The 22959-nt window shown below is 47.0% G+C and overlaps 1 protein-coding gene across 2 annotated transcripts in view; it reads right to left on the reverse strand.

Annotated features, from left to right (window-relative positions):
• Window positions 1-4515: 4515 nt before the first annotated feature.
• Window positions 4516-22959, reverse strand: part of TTC28 (tetratricopeptide repeat domain 28) — a 482751-nt gene continuing 464307 nt past the window's right edge. For both annotated transcript variants that reach the window (XM_074973004.1, XM_074973005.1), the window contains 8 exons: window positions 21311-22031; window positions 19175-19299; window positions 17429-17660; window positions 16873-16949; window positions 13834-13857; window positions 12280-12409; window positions 9986-10093; window positions 4516-8308 (listed from right to left, as the gene is read on the reverse strand). In XM_074973004.1, coding sequence (XP_074829105.1) covers window positions 6687-8308; window positions 9986-10093; window positions 12280-12409; window positions 13834-13857; window positions 16873-16949; window positions 17429-17660; window positions 19175-19299; window positions 21311-22031 — 3039 coding nt within the window. In that variant the 3' untranslated portion in view covers window positions 4516-6686. The remainder of the gene's footprint in view (window positions 8309-9985; window positions 10094-12279; window positions 12410-13833; window positions 13858-16872; window positions 16950-17428; window positions 17661-19174; window positions 19300-21310; window positions 22032-22959) is intronic.

Genomic DNA, 22959 nt, shown 5'->3' on the forward strand with positions numbered 1-22959 from the left:
TTAACACCACTCTGCTCATCACCATGGAAATATGGTGCTTGGCTGACAGGGCAGGAGTGCAATCAGGAGCAGTGAGCTACAAAACTCCCATCTGAGGGCTGCAGTACTTGGCACTCCAAATATACAGAACTCGCTCCTGGGAAAGCTCCTTCCAACAGGTGAGGAGTTCAGTGGTAACCAAGCAGCCTGTCCAAGCAATGCTACCACGGGTTAAGTTGCTAATTGGAGACTCTGGGGGTGAGGAACCCTGGTGTTTCAGATATTTGGGATAAGCCTCTTACAGTGTGTTATGCTTGTGCAACTAGAGATCACAGATAGCTGAGCAATAGGCCCCATAGATGTTCTGTTTGTACAACTAGAGATCGCACAGATAGCTGCCTGATAAGCCCCACAGACACACCTTACATACAATAAAAAGGCAAATTCTAGTTATTGCCTGCTGCCCGTGTTGTCACAGCATCTAAGCAGTAACTGACCTTACATACATCACTGTGAAAGACTAGCTTAAACCAAACAAGCTTGTTTAACTCTGCCCTCTACCACAGCTCCAGCAGACAAAGATTCTGGGGGATATATCACCCCTCCACTTCTCATTGCTGCTGGCAGAAACAAGGAAATTGAGCAAATGTTGGCTCTACCATCCCATGCTGGTGGAAGAGTAGGCGTCTATACCATTACTTCTCTTTCTGGTTGGAGTACTGTCTTCTACAACGGGAAGCAAAGGGAGCTCTCACTAACCCTCCCATTGCCACACTAGAAGACATTTGCAGTTGCCATAGTGTTGGAACTGGCCACTGATGTTCCGTAGCCACAGCATGTAAATTATTGCATGACAAATGTCTTATTTGGAGGCTGAGGATGAAGGTAGTTAGCAGTCGTCCATGGCCAGATGTCTGGAGTAGGGAAGTCAGAGGACTAAACAATCCATTAGAAATGTGATCCTAGGACACAACACTAAAGTACTGAGAGAACTCATGCTTTAATAGACACTGAAATCACAAAGAAAGAAGGCCAAATGCCCTAGCAATTTCAATAAAAATATGAAATTCTTTTTACATGGTAAATTTTGTAATATAAAATGTTTAATGCTGTCTGGAAACAGTTTTAATTTACAAAAAAGTCCATATAGGCCAAACATGGCTAATACTGCATACAAGGAGAGTGAGTGCTAAAGAGCTGCTGCATGGGAGAAGAGTCTTAGCTGATAGTCCTCCTTGAGTTACCATCTTCAAAGTTCTTTTGCAAGATTTCTGCAACATAAGAGCCCAGTTCACAATACACACATACAGCCTTTCTGGACAACATGGCAGAATAGATGCATTACAATATTCCCATATTTACTGAAATCGCGCAAATTCATTGTCACCCAGCCTCAAGTGATCAGTGCTTCTTAAATGGGCATGCAGATTTTCTGCAAGCTTGGTACCTACCCTACAACCTAAAACAGATGTTTAGTGAAAAAGTGGTACCAGCTGAAGGGAACTGTCGCTGAGGGGTAGGATCGTGGTTAGAGTGTCCCCTTCGCTACCTTTACCTCAACAGTTTTTCAATATGAACCTTTTTGTTTTCTTGTTTAAATAAGGGTCTGATAAAAAGGAGACTCAACACCTGGCTCGTTCAGGCCACCTAATGAAATAAGGACAAAATTTGACTTTTGTCTCTTTCCATTTAGCTAAAGACAGTCAACAAAATATTCATAATTAGTATTTCACACAGTAAAACATACTGGGCAAAACTAAACAAAAATATATTCTGTTGCCTTGGGGATATTTTTTGCATGTGGGAGATTTATCGTGAAAGTGGATAATACCTAGTTCTTATTGCTTTTATTAAGCAGTGTTATCACTTGTACCATGCACAAATACGACGACAAACGCATGTAACTTCCACAGAAGGGATTCTAATATCAAAAGGAGAACAATTGGTTATTTTCACTTCCTGAATTTTACCACATAAATGGCAAATCTGATCATTTCTCATCTATGGGGCGGGGAAGTGAGGTTTGAGGGTTTGTGAGGTGTCTCCAGCCCAGGAGCAGGCAGGAAGTGTGTGAAGTTCACAATTCTCAGTAAAACCAGTAGAAGTGCCATGTGTCCATAGAAATGCAGTCCCCAAATCATCCATATTTATACACCACCAGTTCCCCAAATACTGAACTCCCCTCTTCTCTGCACCCTAATCACTTTCCTCTTTAATACATTTTTACGGATCCAGATTTTCTGAAAGTTCAGTTGCTAGTACGAAGCCCTCTGGAGGTGTGAAAATAGGCTGTACCAAAATAACAGCGTTTGAACTGTATCAGTTCTGTATGATTGTAGCACCATGTAGGGAACATATATAAGGGGGATTTCTGGCATATCATGCAGCACAGCAGGGAGTATGTACTGTTATGTAAATGAAAACCTGCCCACCTCCAATCTTGATGTTTCTAAGATGTTGTACCGAAATGGTAAAGTTGAGTAGAACTGTAGTGGAACCTATGGGGGGTCTCAGTGGCCTGAACAAATGTGGCTAAATTAATTTGCATCATCAACATCTTCGTCGTCATTTACATTTCTTAGCTGTTGTACTGACGTATTTCTTCCCCTTATTCTAATGCTTCTGGGCTAATTAAGAAAGGATAACCCCTTGGGCCAAACTGTCACATAGGAAGCTGAAGGCAGTGGTGTTGTAGCCATGTCGGTCCCAGGATATTAGAGAAACAAGGTGGGTGAGGTCATATTGTTTATTGGACCAACTTCGGTTGGTGTGAGAGAGAAGCTTTCAAGCTACACAGAGTTCTTCAGGTCTGGGAAAAGTACTAAGGCTATGTCTACACTGCACTTTAGTCTGTAAAATTTTGTAGCTCGGGTGGAGAAAAAAAACATACCCTGACCAATAAAAGTTTTACCAACGAAAAGCGCCGGTGTGGACAGCACTTTGTCTGTGGGACATGCTCTCTCGCTGACAATGCTACCGCCCCTCAATGGCAGGAGAGCTCTCTCCTGCCCACATAGAGTGGGTACACTGCGTGCCTTACAGCGGCAAGGCTTTAGCACCACAACTGTGCTGACAGTGTTGACGTAGCCTAAGGGCTTGTCTTCATGCCGGCACAGCTGCACTGCTGTACATGAAGACAAGCCCAAAGAGTGTCACAGCAAGATGGAACAGATAGTTTCGCATAAGTAGTTAGCACATATTATAAGGGACCATTCAAAGTTGAAGCGACCTGTTAACACCCCTGTAGACATAGGACAAAAACACCCCTGTAGACATAGGACATACTCCTGAGCGACGTAAATTATATCCAAGTAATTTGTAGTGTAGATGTAGCCTGGTTACAGATAGTTGTAATAAACCACAAATCTAGTGTCTATTTAAGGTCAGTATTTTCAGTGTCTAGGAAGGTCATGAATTTAAGTTCACAGGCGTGTCTTTTTGAATTACCTCATCTAGTGTACTAAATGCCATAATAACAATTACAACAACTACGTGGGTGAAACCAGACAATCACTATGCTCCTCAATGAACTCACACAGGAAGACGATAAAGGACAAAAAAACCCTGTCACCTGTGGATGAACACTTTTCAAAGGGATCGCTGTATATCTGACCTATCAGTCCTCATCTTCAAAGGAAACCTGCACAACACTTTCAAAAGACAAGCCTGGAAGCTTAAATTCATAACTTTGCTAGACACTAAAAATCCTGGACTGATCAGAGACACTGGATTCATGGCTTATTACAACCATCTATAACCCACTAACCCCCCTTTTTGTGCTACAGCAGCAGGGTTGTTAATGGGCTACTTCACCATGAACAGCCCCTTAAAATATGTGCTAATTGCTTATACTAAACTATCTAGTCTATCTTGTATTTAGCTGTCATACTTTTAGGTCTGCACTTAAAATACTGCAACTGTGCTGCTGTAGTGCTTAAGTGAAGATACTCCTGTGCCGACAGGAGAAGTGTCAGCAGAGCTAATCCACCTCCCTAAGAGGTGGTAGTTCTGTCAATGGGAGAAGCTGTCCTGTCGACATAGTACTGTCTACAAGGGGGCGAGAGGTTAGGGTGGTATAACTGTGTCTCTCAGGGGTATGGATATTTCACACCCAAGTGATGTAGTTATACCAATATAAGTCTGTAGTATAGACCTGGCTTTCGTACCTTTCCCAGACTTGAGGAAGAGCTCTGTGGAGCTCAAAGCTTCTCTCTCTCACCAACAGAAGTTGGGCCAATAAAATATATTACTTCACCCACATAGGACGCTGTAATGCAACAGCCAAATAATTTTCATCTAGTAAGACGTGTACTAGATTTAGCTTACTGTTTTGCCACATTTTCTAATATCAGGTTTCAGAGTAACAGCCGTGTTAGCCTGTATTCGCAAAAAGAAAAGGAGGACTTGTGGCACCTTAGAGACTAACCAATTTATTTGAGCATGAGCTTTTGTGAGCTACAGCTCACTTCATCGGATGCATCCGATGAAGTGAGCTGTAGCTCACGAAAGCTCATGCTCAGATAAATTGGTTAGTCTCTAAGGTGCCACAAGTCCTCCTTTTCTATTTTCTAATATATATAAGTGGAGCATTAAGCTCTTCCTGGTCTTTTGCACTGAAAGTTTCATGATCAGCCCTCTCTCTATTAACTGTCTACATGCACATGCACATGCCCTGACGTCTGGTATCTGTAGTGCTTGCATTTAGTTTCTTGCAGTTGTGATAAGGCAAACATTTCTCTCCAAACCATAGGGTTTTTAAATGCTAATCAGGGCCAGTATTTTATATTATAGCCATGAGAATTTAATGCTTTGTACTGCTGTAGCACCTTTTATCCAGGATTTCAAAGAGCATCACAAACGTTAAGACCTAGAGCTTCAAAAAGGGTCTGGGTGACACAATTTTATGCATCTACAGCTATGCCCAGCTAGAAGCCGAGCCAGTTGATTGCACCCACAATTCATGTAGATAGGCCTCTACTACAGAGCACAATACCAGGAGCTGAGTTGAAGTCTAACTAAAAATCGAGGCCTAATTAATTAAGCCTCACAACACCCCTGTGAGGTAGGTAGGTAAGTATTACTACCCCCATTTGACAGATGGGGGCGCTCAGGCACAGAGGGGTGAAGTGACTAGTCCAAAGTCTCACAGTGAATTGGGGAAGAGTCTAGAGCAGAAGCCAGGTGCCTTCACTTTGTTTCTTGCTCAAAAACTCACAGCACATTGCCTGTGTAATACTTTGCTTTGAGCTAGATGTGCAGTGTGGCTGAGTTTATGTTGTTGTGTATGTCCTGACTTCAGTGCACGTAAATTCTGTCTTTGTTACATTAACTCTGTGGTTTGTATTTAATGGCCTTCTTTAAAAACAACAAGTGTCCCCAGCCTGATTCCCAACTGCCTTAGCTCTGCCTCACTCTGTGTTGGCTGTTGCCCAGCCTGTCCTCCCCTCCTAGCTGCAGGAGTGCTCCTGGCTTTCCCACTTGGCCCAGGGAGAAGGGGTTAACAGGCCCAGATGCATAGATTTTAATGTGCAGTCAGTTTGCACTTTCCATCCCATGTGCGGTCTGTTTGCACAATGACACCGACCTATTTAATTTGCATATATTGGCCCTGAAAGCAAGGTAACAGGGAAAGAGATTGGGAAGACGCTTGGGAAGATCTAGCAGTAATGGAGAGAGCTCCCTGAACATGTGATCACTAGATCACATGTCAATGTCTGATTTCTGCATGCTGAGGACCTGCACACTGCGTAACTCTCTCTCACATTCACTGTGCATCTCCCTCTCGTTTTCAGAATTAAACAGAAAAGTTTAATGCTGACCAGCTACCTGCCAATATGAAAAACCTACCCTTGTAAAATTATGTGCAACAAAGGTATCACTTTGTAAAACCAGAACTTGTATCTGTCACTCTCCCACTACTCAGATATGGGATTTTGTTCATTTACTTACCAAAACGTTCTTTTGGGGTCAGATCACTCAATGGAAATTTCAGCCTAAAAGGTATTTCTTCAGAAAAAATTAACTGAAAGAGGAATTAAGAATGGAACATCCATTTCTACCTTATCGGCATGTCACCAGCACAGCACCAGAATGATGTGTTGTAAACACCAATACAGTGTTGCCAAGGAGTTGTACATTGCTAGCATTTTCTCACATATGCTTGCATTTGGCTAACAGCAGTTTCACCAAGTTACATCATCATCTACTCCCCCGCGCAGCCCCTGGAAGCATAAAAGCAATGGCTTGTACTTCTTCTCTGGACAGAACGTTGTGTGCATTATCCTTGTGGCATAAAATGGAAGATTTGCCTCGTCTCGCCTCCTTCCCCAATCCCTGGATATGTATAAATTCTGTATAAAAATCCAACTGTAAACATCTTTCAGGATAAGAAATACATGTAGGTGGTTTAAAGGCTAACATTTTGCACAGAATTAGCTGTGAACGCTACACAAAACGGTCATCAGGTGCGTCTGGCCAAAGTACTGACAAGAGGAACTGAAACCTATTTGCATAAGGCCCTTGTCATATACTGTAATGCACTGTGCCAGGCTAATTTGTCTCATTACTCAGCACTCCTAATCGTGGATGTGACCATGGCTTCTCGGGTAATATTCTGTGGTTTTGTATTGATCAAGGCAAGTGGGTAGAAGCAAATACTGAGAACCTTTACGTGATTGCAAGTTGAATCAACTGGTACAAAAGACATTTCAACATTTGGAGGAAGGGAAAAATCTCCCTGGTGACAAAAATTTATAACCATTTCCAGATGGCAGCCTCAAGGGGCGTACCGTTCCTGGAATGCTATTGGAAGGTGGAGAATGGGATGAAGTCACTGCATTGGTAGTTTCAGGGCGCCTGTGTCCATTTGGAGGATTCTTTTGTGGAGAAGCAAGGTGTTGCTGAATAGATAACTCCTTAAGTTCCAGCTTGTCTGCACTTTCGGCTTTGCTGTGCCGTGGAGATAAGTTCAGCAAGCTGAGAACATCTCTCTTAGCAGTCATTGTTCCAGGAGCTCCTCGGAAAATTTTCATGGGGCCTGTGGAATGTTGGGGAGTACTCTGCCATAACATTTTCAGGTTGTGGATGGCCTGCACCTTTTCATCGATGGCAGCCATTTTTAATTTGTCTATATCTGGGGCATCAGCGGGGCTGGAGCGAGCAGAACCAGCTGAGGAGTAAGAGAGAGCAGGAGAGGGGGTGCTGCCCACGGGAGACTGATGTCCTGAGCTTGGGGAGATATTTCTGGGAGATTTAGAAATATGAGCGCTGTAAGGAGAACTAGGGTACTTGAGTTTAAAGTGAGACTGTTCAGTTAACGAGCCATGAGAGTCAGAACTTGGAGAAGGCTGCCCACTGTATGGGCCTGTGCCGTCTTTGTTGGACATCTCCGATGTTGTGGGGCTGTTATATCCGGAACTCACCTTCTGGAGGGATGAGCTCCTTGTTGGAGGCTTTGGTTTAATTGTAACTGGTGAAGGATGACTCCTCTGACTGGAGCTCAGTGGCCTACTGAACGCACTGGTCTCTGAGGCTCTGAATACAGAAGCACCAGCTGCTGCTCCATCTTCCGAGTTCTTCTTGCTCATCTGACTGCCGCTTCTTTGAAGACGTTCAACAGCAATAAGGTGACTTTGAGTCTCCTCCAGAATTTTCTGGGCCAACTCTTGTGGATCGAGCTTTGGATTGTTCTCCTCTTGGGATTTGACAGTGCTGTCAGTTTCAGTGCTAGATTGGTCAGATTCTCCAGTATCAGAACTAGCAAGTTTTCCAACTTTTTGGAAAGGTGAGTTTGGACTGGGAATAAGAGTCATTTTAACAGGGGAATTTGGGGTACTTATGCTCCCTTTGGAACTGACAGAAACTTTAATCCCGCTAGACTGACCAGCTTTAGATTGTTTGTGATCAGGGGAAAATCTTGATTTTATATTTTCTTGATAAGTTGCCATAGGCTCATTGCTGATTATAGAAAATCCTTCATACTCCTCATTGTCTTTGCTGGCTGCAGCATTGGTCTGCGGAGACAGCTGGCTCCGTGGCACAGAGGACCTTTGCGGACAGACATTCTTAGGCCTTTCATATTCCTGTCGCCCTCTGTGCCCTGCACTTTCTGATGTGCTCTCTGGCTTGGAAACAAAACTCATTGAAGAGGCGATAGAGCTCAGGCTGTACACAGAAATGGCGTCTGATGCAATACTGTCTGGACAAGTAGGAGAGAATGGAGGGTTCTGATAGCCCAAAGGCATTGGGTTCGAAATGGACTGAGCAGAAGCCAGTGATTCCAGTGATGAGGAACTGTCCAGGCTAAGACGTTTGGGCAACTCTGTAGAATCTAAATAAATGAAAACAACAGCACTTATTACAATGAAAGCAAATGGCACAGTATATGCACCCAATCTCACTGCTACGATCTAGTCTCATTTGTTTAACAACTCCAGTGCTGCTTCCACTACACAACTACTAATTATGTGAGAAACATAATGTGTGCATCCCAGGAAAGGAGCATGCAGAAACTCAATGCTTCTACCAGAAAAGAACTTGGTTGAGTTGATATTTTAGCCCTCCAAATCACCTCTTTATATAAGACTCCAACTGCCAACCGACCTGAGTTCTATTCCTAACTCTGGCATCGACTGGTTGTGTGACCAAGGGCAAGACAAAAGCTCCGTGCCTTGATGTCCCTGTCTGTGAAATGAGGCTAGTGTTTCCCCTTTCTTGCAGGAGTGCTGTGAGGTCTAATCCATTAACATTTGAAAAGCATTTTGAGATGCTTGGAAGGAAAGTGCTGACTAATAGAATCATAGGGTTAGAAGAGTATTTCTGCATTGCTGAGCACTCTACAGCTGTGGTCATTGGGCCATGGCTATGGCAGGCTCATTTAGGACAAATACCTAAACATGCTGCTGGTGCACTCACCTTACTCTAGCTGCCCCAGTCCTATATGGTACCATAAGGGAATGAGAACAAATCCAGCTTGCAGCCATCGTAGGCACACAAGGCAATAGTGTGAGAGCAACAGGACACGGGACTGTTAAGAAATATCAGACCTTGCACTGATGGGACACCAAGTCAAAGCCAGCTCAGGGCAGGAATGAGCTGGTATTTGGTGGAGCTTGATCCCAGTCTACAAGCATCCACAGCACAAAAAGATACTACTACAGTTTGCACCCCTGTTGGCAGACTCAGCTGAGTGAAAGGCCAGTTGATGGAACCTAAACTCCCCTCTCATCAATCTGATCTCTCCAGAGTGTAACTGAGGCATGCTGACAGGTGGCAGTCCATACTGCCCCTATGGTCTCTGTTTTATATAAATAGAGGACTTCAGTGCTGTCCCAGCACTAATTCATACTGCAGAGTAGTAGAAACTGGGTGATGCCCCTGAAGTGTTTAAGGGACACGATCCATATTCACTTGACTGATAGCCGCTCTCTGTTTGTAGAGAACTGAATGCCATTCTGTTTTACTCTAAAAGAGATTTAGCTCCAGGGGAACTAGTGACTATACGAATCATAGAAGTTAGAGATGGAAGTGACCAACCTATCTCCCAAATTTTCCTTGGAGAGACAGAAATCTCTCCAGATTTCCTTTTGCTCATCCACACCCCCTATCCTCTGCCCAATCCTTGTCCATTAAGTGTCCCCTTCCCCCATGTTGTGCCTAGTTCAGTGCACCCCCGTGGGCCTAAGACACCCCACCCATAGTATTTGCCAAATAAACTCCCTCTCCTCCTTAAATCTCCACTTCTCAATGTTTGCAGTGAGTCCTATAGTCAGAGCAGTGGTGGAGAGCTAGCTGCCCCAGCTTCAGGACTGTCTAAACACACACGGAGCTCTCTGGCAGACAACGCACAGGCTTGGGAAGTGCCACACACCCTGGTTCACTAGATAAGCAACTGTGTGTGACACTTTTCTTTGTGCAGAAGATGGTAATACTCCACCTCAATAGATACCATCATCCTCCAGCCATCAGATGGAACAAGATCAAATAATGTCACTGCAGGTAGCCTTACCAAAAAGTGCCAGCAGGGACTGGAGAGCAAAGTGCATGGTCCTCCTATTAGCTTGTTTCCCAGTTTTCAGTATCACCTCCTCCTGCCCAACTTCACAAAGGTCAAAACCTGTAGGAGAACATAGAGCAGAAAACCATTTCTCACCCAAAGATTCTGTACCTTGAACTGGTCCCAGTAAGTTACTGATGCTGCATAATGACAGGTTTCAGAGTAACAGCCGTGTTAGTCTGTATTCCAAAAAGAACAGGAGGACTTGTGGCAGCTTAGAGACTAACAAATTTATTTGAGCATAAGCTTTCGTGAGCTACAGCTCACTTCATCAGATGCTGCATATAATCCCCGTAGAGCAAACAGACACGAGGACCTTGCAGAAGCCTTGCTCAGGGCTGTCTCCTCTGTGCCAATGTGCTGCCTGGTTAGTATTTAATATGTCTATTCCAGTAAGTGCCCACGTGTCCCATAATGATAGGGGCCTTATTGTGCTGGGCGCTGTACAAACACATAGGAAGACACAGTCCTTGCCCTGAGGAGCTTACCTGGGCCGGATGGAGGAACGAAAAATAACCAAATATGTTCTATTTTATAGATATACACGCTAGCAAATGTTTTTCTAATATTTATAAATAGAGTCAGTGCTAATTATGCCCCATGTGCCCCCTCCAGCTGTCTGATTTCTTAAGGGGATCGTAGCAGCAGTGGGTCTATGGAGAGGGCAATGGCCTTGGAGTTCAGTGCAGGGAGGGTTCGGGGCAGTCTGGAGAAGGCATGAGATGCTGACGCATGGAAGGATGAGGGTGGAGGGCAGATAGGAAGGCAATGACGTATCTTTGTCTTCTTTCCACTCCATTTCCTTCTAAGCGGTTGTACCCTCTCATTAATTACCTACTTACATACCCTTGCCAGGAAATGGGGCCAAGGCAAAACTGGGCTGCTCTCAAATCAAACGGAAGTTGCCACTTGAAGTCAATATAACCTAGGTCCTGCTGACTGAGGTGGTGTTAGGGTGCAGAAGTCCTGGGGGAATTTTGTGCCACTGCGCAATGCTGAATTTTGCAGAAATTAATGTGCACGCAGAATTTCCCTTCCCCCAAAGAAATGGGCTGCAGTGCTGCTAGCCACCACTAGGGGCCACGGGACTTGGCAGAGCCCAGCTCGCGCATAGAAGACATTGCCGGGGAGAGGGGGAGGGAGCTAGAGGGTTAGCATACCCTGAGGGAAGGAGAGCATGGCATGCAGGAAACTCCATGCAAACCTGGAACTGGATATCAGGCTGTTTCTCCCTCTGGATCCCTGGGCTCTGGGGAGGAAGGGGTTCGGGTGTATTTGCTGAGGGAGGCCCGCACAGGTGGGCTCTGGAGGGGAGCGATTGTGGGTATCTGGCCCTCGGCTGGGCTCTGGCGGGGAAGAAGCGGGCAGAGAAACAGGAACTGGGTTGTCATATGGGTTTCTTTAACTCTCTACTCCTGGAGGAATGTGTGTGTGTCTGTATTGTTACAGACATATTGCTGACAGGTATTTTGAAATAAATTACCAAAATAATTGAAACTGGCATGATGTCATACTATGATTTTGGCAATTAACTGATCTTTAAATATTCATGGTAAATAGGCCCAATAGCTTGTGATGGGATGTTAGATGGGGTGGGATCTGAGTTACGACAGAGAATTCTTTCCTGGGTATCTGGCTGGTGAATCTTGCCCATATGCTCAGGGTTCAGCTGATCGCCATATTTGGAGTTGGGAAGGAATTTTCCTCCAGGGCAGATTGGCAGAGGCCCTGGGGGTTTTTCACCTTCCTCTGTAGCATGGGGCACGGGTCACTTGCTGGAGGATTCTCTGCTCCTTGAAGTCTTTAAACCATGATTTGAGGACTTCAGTAGCTCAGACATAGGTGAGAGATTTATCGCAGGAGTGGGTGGTTGAGATTCTGTGGCCTGCATTGTGCAGGAGGTCAGACGAGATGATCATAATGATCATAATCTATGAATCTATCTTTGAATCTATGGATTATGTAGTGTTATTTTGACAAATAAAATTAGCAGAATTTTTAATTTTTTGGTGCAGAATCCCCCCAGGAGTAACACATACACACAAAGTTCTACATGTGGCAATCACACAGGGAGAGCAATCTCTGCTCACAGTGACCAGAGAAGGATTCACTCGGCCAGGTAATGAGCAGCTGGGCCATCATGTCCTACATACCAAATGATGTAAGCAGTGAAGGTGCTTGTGAAGTGTAAGGTGTTGGATGGCCACACCAGACAGCAGCAATAAAATAAGGAAACATGCTCTTACCTAAGGCTGCCAGAAACTCGTGGCAGCCAGGAAGCCTCCAGAGCTGGACACTGATGGAAACCTGGATCGGTGCAGAGGAGAAATCCTGCTCCTTCTCTCCTGCTTGGAGTTGAACCAAGACCTGATGTAGCTGAGGATGACAGAACAAACATCAGCCCTTCCATACCAACCCATTCACCTCCTGGCTGACATTCCCACACCTAATCTGCCTTTGTCCTGGGTAGTCACTAGTATGCTGTCTAGTACAGGAGTCAAGGTGCTGCCTGAGTGGGGTCACACTCTGCACAGAGGGAGTGGCCCTACAACTGGCCAGACATTCTGCACTTGTGCTGGGAAGACTCCAGCAGGGATACGTGAACCCTTGTGAGGTGAGGTAGGCCTTGGCTACACTTGCATGTTATACTGCAGTAAAGCCACCCAGAGCGCTCTAACTCACTCCCCGTCCACACTGGCAAGGCACGTAGAGTGCTCTGACTCCCTGGCTAGAGCGCTGCTGGTACTCCACCTCTCCGAGAGGGATAAGGTTTGCTGCGTATTGGGTGAGACGCTACAGTGTCAGTGTGAACGAGGAGTTACGTTATAGCGCTGATTGCCCTCCCGAAATGTCCCATAATCCCATTAACTGAAGTGGCCTCTCTTTGTTGTGAGCAAAAAACAGGAATGCAGAAGTGGCCCCACAGCTAATGTTTGCTTTGAGTGAGTGAGAGAGAGCTGGGGGAGGGAGGAGGGTCTGTACTTACAAGACAGTGTGCTGACACACTATCAGCACCCCAAAAACCCACTCTCTCGCCCCCCCCACATACACACAACACACTCCCCATTTGAAAAGCATGTTGCAGCCACTTGAACGCTGGGATAGCTGCCCATAATGCACCGGTCCCAATGCAGCTGCAAATGTGGCCACACCAGTGCGCTTTCAGCTGTCAGTGTGCACAGATTGCAGGGCTTTCCCTACTGCACTGTATGAAGGGTGGTTTAACCCAAAGCACTCTATATCTGCAAGTGTAACCAAGCCCTTAGAGTGCGGCTGTTTTCAGAGAAAGGGCAGGAGGGAAGCACAGTACGAAAACTGCAGGAAAAAAGAAAAGGAGGAGGGTGCTTAGTGGCTGCTCATGGACACTTAAAGGCCATTCTGTAACTGGGCCATTTGATCGGGTGTGAGGCCAAACCCAGGAACACCCCAGCTGCACTAAACAAGACAAAGTCAGTCATGTGAAACAGCCCAAGATTTCCCTCATGTTTCCAGGACCTCCAGGGAGCAGTTCCCCTTCTTGTACCCCCAGGGAACTGCATTCACGCACAAAGGGGAAGGCCTGGGTGGGGAGGAGGGGGAAGGACAAAACCCCACTCCCAGCCTCATCTACACTACGCCTGCGGTACAGGTCCAACACCACAATGTCTTTTCTCCCCATTAGAAGTAATTAAGCAAATCCCAGGCCTAAAAATTTGGTGACTATTAAACTGTAACTCAGGGAAATGGGGCTGAAGAGTTTTCCAGAGCCCAGGGCTTGCCTCTGCAGAGGAGTAATGTTCCTTGATGTTTGTTGTACTCACCATTCCCACCATATTTTTAACAGCCTTCGGGTAGCAAATAAGAAGAGAGAGAAGGAAAGAAAGAAAGAACATGGGTTATTCTGCATTATGAAGTGAGCATGGCATGAAGCCCTGTAGGGCCAAAGTAGATCATCACAAGCCAGCCCCCTCCTGCAAGATGCACAGCACAGAGCAGGAGGAGAAGGGACAATGAGGGCGGGGAGTGAAGGGACCAAACAACCAGGAACAGGCAGCTGGAATCTGGAAGTCCCTAAGCTGTTAAAACCAGAGCTGGCACTTCACAGGCAGCTACAACCCTGCCAATGAGGAGATGAGCCCCAGAATCTTTTGACAGGAGGTGGAACATAAACAACCTTCCTCTAGTTTCCTTTCAGGGGCTGTTTACTGGCATTTGATGCAATCTTTACTCCCTAGCAGTCCCACTGCACATGCAAACAAGGGTTACGGTCCTTATCTCTTCCATAACAAATACACACAAGCAGCTCAGAGAGAAGGGCGCAGGCTCAGTGCTTCACTGTTCCCAGGAACACTTTCTCCTCCTCAGACACTGCAGTGAACACAAGTCAGGGATGAAGGCAGTGCGCATTACAGCAGCCTTGAAATCCACCTCGAGAAGCCTCCCCCGCAATGCACCCTGTGCAGCAGAACTGTGCAGCACCACCTACCTCCCAAGCCAAAGGGTCTTTTCAGTGTGTGTAACTTTTAGCCCCGCGGGGTGCGCAGAGAGAACGGATGCTGCAGTGGGGACTGTTTGCGCTGTGTCAAATGCTGGAGCTGCTCTTTTAGAACTAAACAACCTGACTGAGGAGCAGAGCAACTCACACGCAAAGCAGCTTCTCCCGAGGCGCCTGATCTCTGAACACGTAGGAGACTGGATGGAGCAGTCACTCTGTAGCAGTTTTGCAGGCCAGGTCATACTGGCCTGTGCAAAGTAGAAACCATTGTTTCCTTAATGAATGCTCAGAATGTAGTTGGCTAGCCATTCACAAAGACTGTGAATGGCTAGCCAACTACAAAAGCAGTTTCTCCTCCCTTGGTGTTCACACCTCAACTGCTAGAAGAGGGCCTTATCCTCCCTGACTGAACTAACCTTGGTATCCCTAGCCTGATTCTTGCTTGCATATTTATACCTGCCTCTGGAAATTTCCACTACATGCATCTGACGAAGTGCGTATTCACCCACGAAAGCTTATGCTCCAATACGTCTGTTAGTCTAGAAGGTGCCACAGGACTCTTTGCTGCTTTTACAGTACTTACATAGTTTACTCTCACAGCCCCCATGGAGGGAGGATCACTATCGCTATTCACAGATTGGGCAGCTAAGACAGAGGTCTCAGCACCACAAGGTCATAGTGAAAATGCCATGATCTTAGCCCTGGTACCAGAGGGTGGTAACTTTGGGATGTGGCTGAAGCAAGATAGCAAGAGATGGGACCCAACATTCCTGACTCAGTTCCTGAGCCTGACAGGGAGGCTGGGGAAGTAGCATTACAAACTGGCTGCCTTCCTCTCAGATTGTGGGGGACAGTATGGTTCTGGGCTTTGCATTTCAAGGAGCCTGGCTTCCATCAACCCGTGTACCCGGGTGCAGTGTCTGCTGTATTTTCCTGGGCAATGCCAGGTGTCCCTAAGGGAAAGGGATGATAGAAGCATTCAGGAGAACAAGCCCTGCTCCATCCATACTACAGAGGCACAAGCTGGAGCTGGGAAGGAAATAGTGTCAATGGGCTGTGCCTGTCAATCGTGCCCCTGTGGTTTTCATAGACCTGTAGGACTGGAAGGGACCTCAAGAGAATTTCTTGGGGGGAATGGACTGCAGCAGAGGGGAGAGCTGGGCTGAACAACCCAGCACTATTCCTGTGCAAAGAGAAATCTGTCTGGGGTTTGGCCTGCACAAGAACATCTGCAGAAACAATGCAACATCTCTTCTGATATTTACTGCAGCAGGCGGCTGGGGAAATGGTGAGTAAATCTTTTGTTAGCTGCATGCAGCCATCTGAAGTCTGCTTTTTCTGGGTGATTTAATTGTCTGCAGCAAGAACACAAGCAGGAAACAGTCATGTGGAGATTTTTATAGAGAATGTTGGATTGTTGTCCTTTAAACCACCTGTTCCATTTACTCTGGGCTCCCCTCCTAATGGTTGTCTGCACAGACGCAGCACTGGCAGCGTGATTCCTGAACAGGGACTCTTGGCCTGACGATCCAAAGGAAGCCCTCTTAGCTGAACTGGGAATGCCTAACAGAGAGGGCACAGGTCCCAGCTGCCCACTGATGTATTTCTCCAGAAAACCTGATACTGGTGGTCAGGAAAATATCTGTGCAAGACACAGGGATGGTGAGCTACATGCCTGTTCACAATTCATTGTGCGCCCACTTGCTGGGGCAGACCACTGGCCTGGTCTGAAGAGCACTCAGGAGATGAGGAACATGCTGAAGCATGCCAGCCAGCGGGGCACGATGATCAGAGCTGCATCAGGACGGACAGGGTGGAAGAGTCAGGAACGCTGGGGTGATGGAGGCCACGGAGCTATAGGCAGCAGTGCATTCCCACACAACAGCGGATCTTACAGAGGCTGGAAACCTGTTTGGCAGAGCTGCGAGCTGCCCACACGTAACAGCACAGGTCTGAGAGGCACTGTCCAAGGGAACTGCACTGGATGAAGCATTAGGGAATATCCTGAAGGGAACAGCCCAGTACAAGCTCGTAGGGTGATGGGCTGACTGGGACCTAATCAAGTTTTCCATCCCTCAGTGCTAGGATCCCACCTTCCTCAGCTGTACTGTACAGCACGACTGGTGTGCATGTCACATGCTCTCAGTTCTGTCACTGAGCTGAGAAGTCCACCAGTGTGCCCGCCCCCCACGTGCCAAGGCATTCACTCACTCGAGCAGACAAGAGAGACAGTTCTTGAACTTTGGGCACAAAAGCCACTCTGTCTGTTTTGCTCTGCTAGTTACAAAGCAATTCGTGGCTCTGGGACTCCTTTGCCCTAGGAAGGATTGGAGGCATGGTGCTGTAGTGTCACCACCCTACTCACCCGATTGATAAGCTGTTCTCCAGTCTCTGAAGCAGTAATAAGTTTGCAAAGTGCCTGAAGTGCTGGGTTAGGCAAACCTGAAAAAAATCAGAAACCATAAAGTTTGTCCAAAGCTGCCTCTGAACTGCCTGAGAGAAACCATCCCAAACCAACACCTGGACCCAGCTTCCCATACTAACGAGGGCTCCTGAAAGGGGCTGTGGTTTCTACAAACAGTAAGGATTTTACAGGCTTTGCACCTGATGAGCGAACTCGCGTCTGGGAGCAGGGACAGAGGAAGAATAACATCCTGGCTCCTCGGGTATTGGGACCAGAGGGAAATGAACGGGATCTGTGGCTGAAGCAGCCATGTTCTCACTGCAAAGCCTGCTCTAGGCTATGCTGGGAGCAACTGGTCTTACTCAAGTCCCATTCCATGATTTTACTTAGTCCCTGTAAAAGCACAGAACAACAGCTGAACAGCAAGATTTCCCACTCCTCCCATCCAAGAGGCAGCAAGTAGCCAAGAGCCTGCTAACACGGACGATGCCAGAGCCCCCTGTGGCTTGCTCCTTACCTAGGAGGGACTGGATGGTGGTGCTGCATTGCTGTAGCCGTTCACCGGGGTCTGAAGTCGGGAAGAACACTGCAGCTGGAAGACCACTAGCGGGAGGGTCAAGTCGAAACCCCACAGCAGTGAGTAGTGCCTGCCAGCCTGGAATGCCACCAACTTTATTCTCCACGCTCTGCTGAGAGGTATACATGGAATTGTGCTGCCCATTCTGGATTCGCTGCAGTGATTTCTCCACCTCCGGGACAAAAGACTGCATTAGCTTATTCTGCAGGAAGTTTATCATTAACCCTTTCCTCTTTCTGCAGTGTCAGGAGCAGAAAGGCATCTCAGGTCAAGGGGTGGGCTGGGTGACAGACAATATGGCAATCAGCCTCAGACAGGAGGTGGTCAGGGCCCTTTGGAACTAGAGGCTCCACTAATTCATGTATAGCTGTAAAATGAGAAGTCAGGCAGCCTATAGCAGCATCTTGGGCAGATGGGGGCCATGGAAAACTAGGCTACATGTTTGACTGGGAGGAGGAATCTGCCCATTTTCCAGCCTATCCTGAAGGGATGATTTCCCGTAAGCCAGGTGGCCGTATTTGTCCCCACAGAATCGCTGAGTTATGGTTTCCAGCCTCTTGGGTCTGCTGCTGACTACCAGGTTATAGTGTTTCATATGCAGACTTACCACTTAGGTGGTAAATAGAACCCTCCTCCCTTTCCAGCCTGATGCAGCTGGGATTATCATCATCAGTCGACTAGTGTTGCCATTACAACATGGACACTGCCCCTAAGGAAACTAGGAGGGTCCTTTAGGAGGAAAGGTGTTAACACAGATGTGAGAGGATAGTATTATAACCATCCCAGAGTTTTACCTACAGATCACATCAGTCACAGCATTCACTGCTCCCCAAAGCTGGTTATTGGTACCTATGGGAACATCAGAGTCTCATTAAACTTCCATGTGTGCTGCTGTTTTGGGGTTAAACCCTGTGGATTTCAGTGTGGTATTTTCTGGTGAAAGCTGTCCACTGAACAGAATGTCCTGCGTCATGCAGTATCAGGTGACAAGAAGGGAAGGACCCAAAGAGTCAGCTCTTTTGCCTAACAAACCTTGCTGCTTTAGAGCTTGCTCTGTTCTAAACTGCAGTGTTCATTCTTGGCTCGAAGCCATCAGTCCTTAAGATCTGTACAGAGACGGTGGTCACTTGGCTAGCAAGGAAGGAGACACACTACACAGTGTCTTCATTCTCACCTCCCTACTTCTTGCCTAGTTCACAGCAATTCTGTCATAAAAACAATTAACCTCAGTGACAATCTCATTTTCAAAGCACAGACCCGCTCAGCAGCATATGCAAATCAGCTGGGTCTGATGGAGGGATTTCATTTGTCATGCTAGTAAGGCGAATCTCTGCCTGGTGTCCCATTCTTCTCCCAGGGACAGGGAGTAGTTGCCGGGATTACAGAGGCGGAGGGAGGAGAAGGAGGGTTGGGGGTTTACTCCTGAAGTTAAATGGAAATGCTTCCCCACCCATTCAGCATTCAGAGACACCTTGCCACAGATGACATCATCTTCCAAAAGTTAAGAGGAGGCATCTGCCATACTCCAAAGCAGGGACCCACATTTTGTGTCTGTAAATTTCGATGGCTCTTTCCAGGCCGCAGGAAGGAGCCTTGACAGCCTCTCCAAAGCAAGACTGCAAGGGTCTCATTGCGGCCTCTCTCGGGTTGCAGGGGATACTCTTATGGCAGCTCTCTCTTGCTTACCAGATGTAACAAGACTCTCAGGGCATCTCGTGCTCTCTCCGGGTGCTGCAGAATCTCTGTCAGGGCCTGTCCAATTAGTGAGGAAGGGCTGTTAAGCTTCACATCACTCCCAATGAGCATGAAGCCTGCAGGATTCAGACAAAGAGCTTCTTAATCTCCTCTTGTCCCAGAAAAACAAATACTCTGCCTTCCTCAAGCTAACAGAAATGAATAGCTCATTGCCCCTTGTTTAGTTATGTGCCTACCCACAGAGAAGGGAGAATCCAGAACAGCTGCCTCCACGCCGCCTAGGCCCAGGGACCTAACTTCTAGGATGCTTCTTCAATGCTCTCTGCTCTCCCCCTTTATGAAATCAATACTGTTTTCCTGCTCACATATGTGGAAAAATGTGGCAATGCAGAGACACTTGGCCTAGCATGCTCCTCGTCTCCTTTACAGGAGCAGAAATCAATAAAAGCTAAATACTGCCAGCAAACAATAGAACCCTGAAAACGGAGAGCTGTCCCTGTTTGGGGAAAGATGCCTACTTTGCCCAGGCCGCTAGCTTGTGCACCATGCAAATATCAGACTCCCCCAGCGGCAGTACAAGGAATTCTTCCTCCCTCCCCTGTTTATTGCAGCTGGATGGGCATGTGCTCATCTCTAGTGTGAGGCATTATTTCTGTTTGAAATATCAATTCCCCACCCTCAAGAGAAGCATGGGGGTTGAGGATTTGCATATGGATTCAGGGGAGGAGCCTGTGAGCAGGGATCCCTATGTGCCATTCCCTGCCTGCCCCTGCCGGTAATGGCGCGGAGAGCTCCCATGTCTGTTCTGTTATGCCTCTGATGAGGGATCTGCTCTGGAAAGCCATTCACATTTCTTCTCTTTCTTGCCAGGCTGACAAACTCCCTTAGAAGGAAAAACAAGGATAGGGTACAGACCAAAGTTCAGTTTAAGTCCAACTTCCCTCTGGTTTTCCTTGGATCACCTCCTAATACTAGACTCAGCGAGACAAGACAGTTCTGCGTGGGTTTAATCCCAGGTGCGCACTTTAGTAAACAGCACATGAGCTCTCTGTCCTTCTGGTAACAAACAGTTGGCACTAGGGTTCTGCACACAGCAGCTACCCAATCTAAGCACTTCAGCCCAGCTGGGTACACTGGGGACATGCTTGGGACACATGCACAGCTTTCGGAAAGGAGGATTTTTGCTGAGAAAAATACGCTTCATATTTAATTTAATTCCAGTCGCTCTGTTGCTAACCTCAATGTCTTTCTCTTTCTGACTCTCCTTTGATTAATCAAACCACTCCTGACTGGCACTGAGGGGGCCTGATCCTTCAGCTGTTCTGCTTGTAGAACTCCCACTGATGTCAGCAGAAACCTCACATATGAGAGGCGCGCAGAAGCAAGTCTTGTCATGTTTCCTCCTGGAGATTACACCTGCTGCTGTTGCTGGCACCGCCTCTTAAAGAAACGTTACACTCGTGTCCTCAACATGGCTAGGTTACACATCTAACCTAAGTGTGCAGAAGACACGCACTGAACGAGACTGTCAGTTCTAGAGGAAAATGCTGCTGTGATGGGAATACTGCCAGTATTCTTACAAACTCCGGAAAAGCCTCATCTCTCTGGAATTCTGGGACGTTCTTAGGGTGGGCACTATTCCTCACAGTCTCTAGCTAAGGTACAACAAGGGTGAATAGTCTCAGTTCCTTATTTCTCATCACTGAACTATTTAGCACATTTAATTTTAAAATGTTGAATTAAATACACATCTTCCTCAGTGGATTACAGCACTGTTGTTACAGTTCTATTCAAGAAACACCCTCCACCCCACCATTACACTAATGGGAATCAAATCTTTCTGCTGTACCGTGCTAGACACGTATCAGTAAGAATAACACATCCTGGTCTGTAATCTGTAGGGAGAAAAGGAATCTTGTCTGTTATCAGCTGGGGATCCTGGGTAATTTCCTGCCTGCATGGCCCTTAGCATATCAGGTCTTCCTAATGATTAAACCTCCCTGATGAGACAGGTGCATTTCATACGCTGTAAATTATGTCGAACACATGCTCTCCCTGTAAATGTTTCTCCTACAAACCCTTTCCTGTTTATTATGAGAACCGTCCCAAGAAGCAGATTCCTCCTACCTGCCCAGTTGGATGGATGGGAGAACTGCTTGCTGCTCTGCACTGTTTTCATGGCCTCTCCGAGGGCTGCACTGGCTTTCATTCCATTCAGGAGGGAGGCATAGAAGGCATGCACAAACATTTTCGAAGCGGCCACAGGAACAGGCCAGAGTGACACCAAGACACACTGAGCCCCAGCAGCCAGGAATGCCCGTGTCAAGCCAACGACCCCATCAGCAGTGACTTTACTGTTGGACTCTTGGTAGGAGCCGAAAACCACTAATTTGACAGGAAGCCGCAGATCCAGAACGTCGGCTGCTGTGAGCAGGAACTCCTGGAGAGGAGGGCAGTCTGAGATACTCTCCACATCACTGGCATCATCCTGCATCCGGAGGGATTCTGGAATTGTGTAGGGATTCCCAAAGGAGCTCTTGCTACTGGCTGGGTTGCTATCAGCGTTGGGCGTTAGGACCAAGGCAGCCAGCTTCCAGGACACATGGGTTGCAAAATGAACACACTCTGCCTGAGTGAGTGCGCTCATGACCCTCTCTTTCGTTGCCACGTTGCCAACCAGAGGCTGGCAGCCAAGTAATTCAGATACCATATAGGCCTCTTCTTCTGCAGAGGGCATAGGCCCCCAAAGCCATCTGTCCATCACTGCTGCAGGGAGTTTGGGATTTCCTATGACAGCTGCCATTGAGGTAGAACTGGAATAAGCAGGAGCATTCTTCTTCAAAAGGGACTAGAAAAAGAGAGAGAGAAAATAGGGATCAAAGAACTGTCTGTTGTAGCCGTGGCCCTGCAAGCGTCCTGCCTCCCCCCAGGAATGTCTGGGGTGGCCGGGGCTCTGTAACAGTGAGATGGTTTTATCATTAGAACAATGCCTTGCATTTCTTTAGCCACTTCCATCCAAGCTGTACTCCTTTACATACCGGCTCCATTTGGGGGCAGGGCAGGATTACTACTTCCTTTTCTGGGGAGAGGAAATGGATCCACAGAGAATGGAAGTGACTTATCCAAGGTCACACTGGAGGTTTGTGGCAGAGCCAGCAATATTAACTAAATCTCGACTCCCAGCCTTGTGCTGAACCACAAGCCCATGCTTCCTCCTCAGTCCAGTCGCTCTGTACAGTAGTTTAATTATCCCACTATCTCCCAGTAGTTTAATTATCTAGTCTGGCATCGATGAGCTCTGGAAATGGGGATTCCACAGAATGAAAAGGTCACTTACCTGGTACAGTAACTGGAGTTCTTAAAGATTTGTGTAATTTGGATGCTCCATGTCATGATATGCGCACACCTGTGTGCTCTTGATTGGAAATTTTCATCAGCAGTGTCTGTGGGTCCATGCCTGTGCCCTAGACACCCTTCTGCCCCGATCTGAGGAGAGATGGGGGGGTGGACCTGCCGCCATTCCCAATCCTTCTCAAGCATGGAAGTAGAAAGAGTCAGACTCCAAGGCAGAGGGGAGCACTCACAGGGACACACATGTCAAAGAACTCCCATTGCTACACAAGGTAAGTAACCTCTCCATCTTTGACTAATGTCCCTATGGGTGCTCTACGTCAGGAGACTTCTGAGCAGTACTTCCATCCTGGAGAAGGGTGCCAAGGAGGTGGATTCAGTTCAGACTGTAGAACAGCCTCACCAAAAGCCATGTAACTGCATCC

This window comes from Natator depressus, chromosome 15 (assembly GCF_965152275.1).
Source record: "Natator depressus isolate rNatDep1 chromosome 15, rNatDep2.hap1, whole genome shotgun sequence".
NCBI lineage: Eukaryota > Metazoa > Chordata > Testudines > Cheloniidae > Natator > Natator depressus.